The sequence below is a fragment of the Lactuca serriola genome, chromosome 7 (genome assembly GCF_051521515.1).
Source record: "Lactuca serriola cultivar US96UC23 chromosome 7, Lser_US96UC23_V15, whole genome shotgun sequence".
NCBI lineage: Eukaryota > Viridiplantae > Streptophyta > Magnoliopsida > Asterales > Asteraceae > Lactuca > Lactuca serriola.
In genome coordinates, this window is record NC_136414.1 from 8,115,187 (window position 1) to 8,123,504 (window position 8,318).

Here is an 8,318-nt window from a genome sequence, read left to right on the forward strand (position 1 = left end):
TTTTATGTGTGTTGATGGAATTCAATGTGCTTAAGTTGTAATAAAATGTATATAAACAAAATCGAACCCTATGAAAATATGGATACTGTAACAAACCGTTATTTCAAACCTATGTAATAGTGTAGGTCAATTTGTACTTCTTTTTAAAATAATAAAGAGAAATTTTAGTATATTATGTATATTTACATAATTTACCCTAAAAAATAAAGTATTAAACAATCTCGATTGGGGTGAACCAAGTGGTAGAGATTGTAACAAGGTTTCAAAAAAATATAAAGAACACTAAAATCCGAGTTATAACGAAGAAGTTATGACCAATCAAAGATCCGCAACAAAACCGACAAAATACTGTTCAGCGTAAAAATTGAATTTTCAATAAAAGGCTTTTTAGCCTTAACAATCTAAATGAAAGTTGTAGTTTATGTTAAACCGAGAACTTTCATAAAAAGAATGCCAAAATCTGACTTCGTATGAGGAAGTTATGATTTTTCTAAGTTTCAGTATAACAGTGTACAACTAAAAACTCGAAATAAAGATCGAGTGATTTTTAACCGACCCAACCTAAATGAGAATTGAAGGTCTTGTCAATAGTAGAACAACGGTAAAAAGACAGACAAAAACGGACGTCGGATGAAAAAATTATGAATTTTTAACGGATTTTCTGTCTCGGTCTATTAAAAATAATAATATTAAAAATAAAGTCAAAATTAGCCGACGAAGTCTAAACGAAAGTCGTAGAGTATAATTTTACCTACACGTGCATATAAAGAACGTCGAAAACGGAGCTTGTATGCGAAAGTTATGATTTTCGCAAGTTTTTGGCACAAAAATCAAGAAATGTTGAAAACTGGGCAATTTTGCATGGCTGACCTTCGGCCACGTCACCTCGCATGCGAGGCCTCCACCTGTCACCTTCTGATTGGACCGAAGTCCTCCGTGTCGCATTTTGATTGGATCGCAACCGAGGTCTAGTAGGCAGCCGACACCCTCGCAGGATCACACCCCTCGAACAGGCGCCCTCTTCCCATTCTACCGAAGTTCGGTCCAATCCGGATCCAACACCACCAAGCCATTTGTCTGAACCGAAGCCCATCCCCTCGCCACCTGTCGGACACGCGACAGCCTCCCCTTGCTTCGGATCCGAGGCTTCGACCTATATAAGGCATGCGAGACTTCTCAGATTTTTCACATTTTTTCACCCCATTTTCCATATCTTTTCACTTTTTTCACTTCCTCAAACTTATATACAACCCCTAAAGCCCCAATATCTTATCTCAAACTCTAAGCAAGCCTCGAAGCCCTGAGATTCCCGAGAAAAATAACCTCTCTCCAGTCGAAACTCTGCCCAATTAAAGCCGATTTTTCGTCAAATAAACTCATTTCCAGGAAACGAAACGCTATGCAAATCACCACTTATCAAGTGAGTTCCCTTGAGATTAATAAAAAAATTAGAGATTGTGAGATTAAATATCAGCCAATGGAACTTAACGTCAACTACCGTCAACTGTTAAATGATTAAGGGGTATAATAGTAAACTTCAAATTAATGTTCATAAAGCGGACACCTTCTTTCTCTAAAAATCATCATATCGCTAAATCATCGATTTTCAGTATCAGTCACGTAATCATATCATCCAATCTTCAACAACTCATTCAATATAATAAAAAAGATCCTATTTTTACTGAATCTGTTATCAAATTATTCGCAATCTTCAAATCGAAAAAATGAGCGAAACAGAGCATCAGTTCTTATCCTCATAAATACAAGATACAAACCTCAAATCGAAGAAACAAGCACCTTGCAATCGTAAACAAAGCATTTGAAAATTGAATCAAAATCAATTTTCATAAATGATGTCGCATCCAAAAGAAATTGACAAGTCGATCGCAACTGATACTATTATAGTTGAAATCAATTCATCTCCTAACGACGAACAAATCAATTCAATTTCTTTCACTTCTAAAGAACTTCAAAATATGATTCGTATTGAAGGTATAACTAATTCGTTTTAATACTACATAATACATGACAGTTTCTACATTTCATTCTGATTCTTTTATTATACAATATAAATTATGAATAATCATATATGATTATACAATACAATATGTGATTTAATCATATAAGGATGAATAATCATATATGTTTGTTCATATCTATGATTAATCATATGTATTTATAGTTTGTAATTATGATTTATCATATATGTTTTCAAATTGAAATCTATATTAATATTACATTTGGATGAATAATCATATATGATTATACATTATAAAATAGGATTAATCATATATTACAAACTACAAATTCATATGATTAATCATACATGTTTAAACAATATCAAGTATGATTATTTATAAATTGATACGTATAATCATTTATGATTACACATTATATTATATGATCAGTCATATAATACAATATACAAATAAATATGATTTAACATCTAATAATATATTAATATCTAAAATTATATATGACTTTTTATACTAAAATATAAATACATATCGTTAATCACATATGATTATTACAACATAAAATTATATAATAACATATTTGTAATTCCCTTCTTTTATCAGGTGAAAGTTCCAATTCAACAAATGAATCATATTGCAGTAACATAATTGAAGAATTTGAATATAAAACAGATGTCCCTACAGAATTTGTACTAGTTGTAAACAGTGTTTTCAAATCACTAAATTTGGCAGTAAAAATGTATACGGATTATGCAGAAATGGCAGGTTTTCAGACAAGACTGAGTAGCCAATCAAAATACAATAGCCAGATAATAAAAGAAAAATATGTTATATGCAGTAGGGGTGACAAGGATAAACCAAAACCTTGTGATACGTTGTCTACAAGTTCTGTCAAGAGGAAACCAAATTCAAACAAGATAATTACTGGGTGTACAGCAAAAATTATATTTGAAATTGTTTATGGAACAACAGATTACAAAGTTAAGAAATTCTTTGAAATGCACAACCACCCACTGGAAAGTATTGAGGAAAAACCTTATATGAAAAAGGCAAGAAGGATGTCATATTCTGAAAAAGAGTTTGTAGTACGTGCATCAAAAGCTAAAATTGGTCCCATAATGGCTCACAAAATACGAGCAGTTTTGAAAGGAGGATATAAATATGTAGGGGCGAAAGTAACAGACTACAAAAACTTGAGGATAGGAGTAAATAGAATCTTATGTTACAAGGATGCTCAAATAATGATAAACAAAATGAATGATCGTAGAGATCATTACCCAAATTATTCATTTGAGTTCCCACGTGATGGAGATCTGTTGGTTGCTATGTTTTGGGTAGATGAAAGAGAAAAGGCTTTTTATGCAGAGTTTGGAGAAGTTATATCTTTTGATGCAACTTTGAGAACAAACAAGTAAGTTAATGTATATAAATTCAAACATACCATTAATCAAATATGATTGTACTAAACACATTTTCTTTATATAGGTATAAAATGGTATTTGTTCCATTCACAGTAGTTGACCACCACAAGAAATCAGTTATTGTTGGTGCTGGGTTGCTGAGTAGAGAGACAATTGAGTCGTATGAATGGCTGTTTAAAGCTTTTCTTAGAGCTCATGAAGGGAAAGCACCAAAAATTATTCTAATTGATCAAGATGCATCAATAAAACAAGCAGTGGAATCTGTCTTACCAAATTCAAGACACATACTATGCATGTGGCACATAATGAAAAACCTGCAAGCAAAGGTATAATAAAAATACATTATATAATCATATATGATTATATAGTATTATGACAGATGATTCATATATGACTTATCGGATATCATACTATATAACCATATATGATTAATCATATATGATTAACTATTCTAATAATATGAATTATCAGATACCATACTATATAAACATATATGATTACATAGTATGTAATATGATAATACAGTATATAATCATATATGATTATATAATCATATTATTAAAATACTTAAGTATGATTATATAATCATATATGATTGATATAATGATATATAATTAAGTATGTTAATAATATGATTATATAATCATATATGATTATATATGATTAACCATATATGATTATAATAATATAAGTTATCATATATCATACTATGATTATGATGATACAATATATAATCATATATGATTATATAATACGATTATATAATCATATATGATTACAGTACATATATGATATATGATTACTCATATATGATTAGTCATACATGATATATCCTACATTACAGTAATCATATATGATTAATCATATATGATTAAACATATATGATTACAGTACATATATGATATATGATTAATCATAGATGATATATCCTACATTATAGTAATCATATATGATTACTCATATATGATATATGATTAATCATATATGATTATATAATCATATATTATTAAACATATATGATTACAGTACATATATGATATATGATTAATCATACATGATATATCATACATTAAAGTAATCATATATGATTAAACATATATGATTACAGTACATATATGATATATGATTAATCATAGATGATATATCCTACATTACAATAATCATATATGATTACTCATATATGATATATGATTAATCATATATGATTAAACATATATGATTACAGTACATATATGATATATGATTAATCATAGATGATATATCCTACATTACAGTAATCATATATGATATATGATTAATCATATATGATTAAACATATATGATTACAGTACATATATGATATATGATTAATCATATATGATTAAATAATCATATATGATTACAGTACATATATGATATATGATTAATCATAGATGGTATATCCTATATTATAGTAATCATATATGATTAATCATATATGATATATCGAAATAGGTATATAATTTATACTTATATAAGCAAAATTGTTCATTCATAGGTTACTGGCGATTTATTTAAAAACAAAGACTTCAAGAAAAGATTCAACAAGCTTGTTTGGAACATGCATATCAAACCTGATGAATTTGAAAAGAAGTGGGATTTGATTATTAATGAATTCAATCTGGAAGATAAAAGATGGTTCAATGATATGTTTGAATTACGTGACAAATGGATACCTGCATACTTCAGTGACACAATAAATGTCTGGATTGATGAAAACCACTTCAAGATCAGAAATCATGAATTCCTTCTTCAACACTTACTCTCAATCTGGAAATTTACTTTTACATTTCATGATGAACTATGACACAGCAATTCAAAAACAAAGAAATACACAACAAGAGCTTGATCATCAAACAAAGAAGGCGGTATATAAATTTATTTCACCACGACCAATAGAAAAACATGATGCAAAAGTTTATACAAGTACATTGTTTTATGAAGTACAGAAAGAAATCTATAAAGGTTCTTGGTACTGCCAATACGAACATCTTGCAACAAAAAATGGATGGGAGTTATACAAAGTGGAACAACCGAACAAAAACAGTGAGCTAATAACAGAATTTGAGGTAATATATTCTTATTATAATTTTTGTTGAATCATCACATAATATAAAAAAATATTCATTTATGATTATAAAACACTTAATGCTTTAATTTTATTTTGAACAGGTAGAAATAAAACTTCCAACAAATGATGTAAAATGTACATGTGAACACTTCAACCGCTTTGGGACTTTGTGCAGACATGCATTCAACATACTCATGAAACATGGAATTAAGGAGATACCTGAACATTACATTAGGAATCGTTGGAGAAAGGATGTGATATCAAGGCATTATAATTTTGGTAGACATGTATATGATATAGGAGACAGTGAAATTAACAGATCTGTCAATCAAGCATACTACAACTTTGAAGCATGTTTGGAATACGTAAGAAAAAATAAAGAAAAAATGGATTTGTTTGTTAAGAAAACATAAAGCATGCTAAAGGAATATGAAAACGATCCTACAAATGAATTGCAGAAGAATAGGACAGATGTTGAAGAGGTAGGAAAGCTTATGGGCATATCTATTCCTAAAGATATTGACATCAATGTTCCAAATGTTTAAAGCAATAAAGGATGCAGAAAGAAAAGTAGAATCCAAAGTGCAGCAGAAATAGCATATAAAAATTCAAACAAGCAAACAAGAAGATGCTCAGGATGTGGAGAAAGGGCTTCTCATAACTTGCGGACATGCCCAATCAAACTTGCAGTAGAACAATCATCAAAAGCTACATAGATATTTACTGCTTTAATCAGTAATGAATAAGTCATGATTTTTTTTTCAAAATAATATACTTTTTGTTTAGTACACTTTACTCTTTTTATAAAACAGAATTTACTATGATTTTGTCTACTGGATTTAATCTACTTTGATAATTCTTTCTTTGATTTGATAATATATTCATTCATGATTAAACTTCTATTAAATGTTCTTATAAGCATTTAAGATTACATATACAATATTCATCTGTATACATGTAATCATTACACATAACCATATACAATATTCATCTGTATAATCATAAAATATTTTGTAATACTACTTCATATGTTTTGTTTAATCATAAGTGATTAAAAATATGTTTACACATAAAGTTACATCTAACCATTACATATAATCATATACAACAACATTGTTCCTAACAAATATACAACACTGCTAATAAAAAATCTAAAGATAACAATATTCATCATCATAGAATAACATCAAACATGATAAAATCTTCAATAACAAACAATTTCACAAGTCTCAAATATCACGTTCCCCATTTCCCAAGATTCTTGTTCTTCATATTCCTAGCCAGATTTTCATACAGATTGTAGCCGACTCCAAGAACTCTTCCACCATTACTTAGAAAGATTATCTCCATTGAACAAAACAAATCTTTACTACATATTTGATGTAGAGAAATGTTGTTCATTAAAAAGAAATCTTCTTTAAATGAACAACATTCCTCTACTTCAAACACATCTAGTAAAGATCTGATATGTTCAATGAAGATAAACTTTTTAAGTAATGGTGGAAGAGGCGTTCTCAGAGTCAGCTACAATCTGTATGAAAATCTAGCTACAAATAAAAGAACAAGAATCTTGAAAAAATGGGGAACATGTTATTAGATACAACAAAATTAGTTGTTTTAGACTTATAGACTGCATATTTTACCTGAAACAAAATGGAAGTTTTTACATCATAAATAAATAATGGTGATATATAAAAATTAAAGAAATTAATAAACAAAACTAACCATTTGGAAGTATAAGGACTCATCTTTGAAGAAATATAAGGGGTAGCACGAGGCTACCCCCTTTATACAAACATAATTACTTATCAAAAATACAATATATGGCTGCACCAATCAGTTTTCATTTATAAAGAAAAGAGTCTTCAATACAAACACTAAAAAACAAAACTAAAATCTTACAAAGATAAGATTCTACATGGTAATGTATTCCATGCAGTAAAGATAAGCTCAATTATCAAGAAAAATATATAATAAATAATAATGTGTTGTACAACAAATATAATCATTTATGATTACAAAAACAGAAAAAAATAATTGACACAATCACTAATGATTACGTATAAGCAACATATAATCAATAGTAAAAACATAAATTACATATAAAAATATAACATAATCACTTATGATTAACATTCAATAACCTAATTCACACAAACAAACTTAGATAATAAAATCTACCAAAATACATATTAACTTGTTTTCCATCACCATGTTTTCCATAATCATAAAAACAAACATTCTTCACGATATCCATAACATACACAACATAAACAACGTTGTTCTTATAACATCATTAATAATAAAATATTCAATCAAAAAAATTTTGACAACCTTCTTTCTATATTCCATTGAGCATCATATGCATGCTTACCATGAATCTTTTGATCAACTTTTTGATACTCATATGCAGCTTTCAACACATCATCACACTTTGTATTAATCTCAGAAGTTAAGATTGTTGCTGCATATTTCATTCTCAACTTTTCCAGAGTTTTTTCTTGAGAACCACCTTCTTTGGAAGACCACATTTCCATTTAGAAACTTTTCTCCAAAATAACTCTCCATATGTCTCATAGCAAAAACTCCACAATCCACTTTGTTATAAACTGTCCTTCATGGCATTGTCAATCTTACTGGAGTAATACTTTTATCAGCCATTTCATTTGCTTTAACATGACCGATCTCTTTTAGATACTTCAAAAAAGACTTTTTCTGAAAATCATATATGATTTCAAGTCAAAAAAATATAAGTATAATAATTATAAAATATATCATATATGATTTCAAACTTAAAGAATAAATACCATTTGAAACTTACAAGAGGTTTAA

General features: G+C 28.4%; 1 protein-coding gene across 1 annotated transcript; it reads left to right on the forward strand.

Moving 5' to 3' along the window:
- Nucleotides 1-1,853: 1,853 nt before the first annotated feature.
- Nucleotides 1,854-6,031, forward strand: LOC145063716 (protein FAR1-RELATED SEQUENCE 5-like). The gene is given in 7 exon segments (XM_079011306.1): nt 1,854-1,992; nt 2,580-3,387; nt 3,462-3,723; nt 4,914-5,108; nt 5,110-5,484; nt 5,588-5,851; nt 5,945-6,031. Coding segments are annotated over 7 exon segments (2,130 nt in total).
- Nucleotides 6,032-8,318: the final 2,287 nt, after the last annotated feature.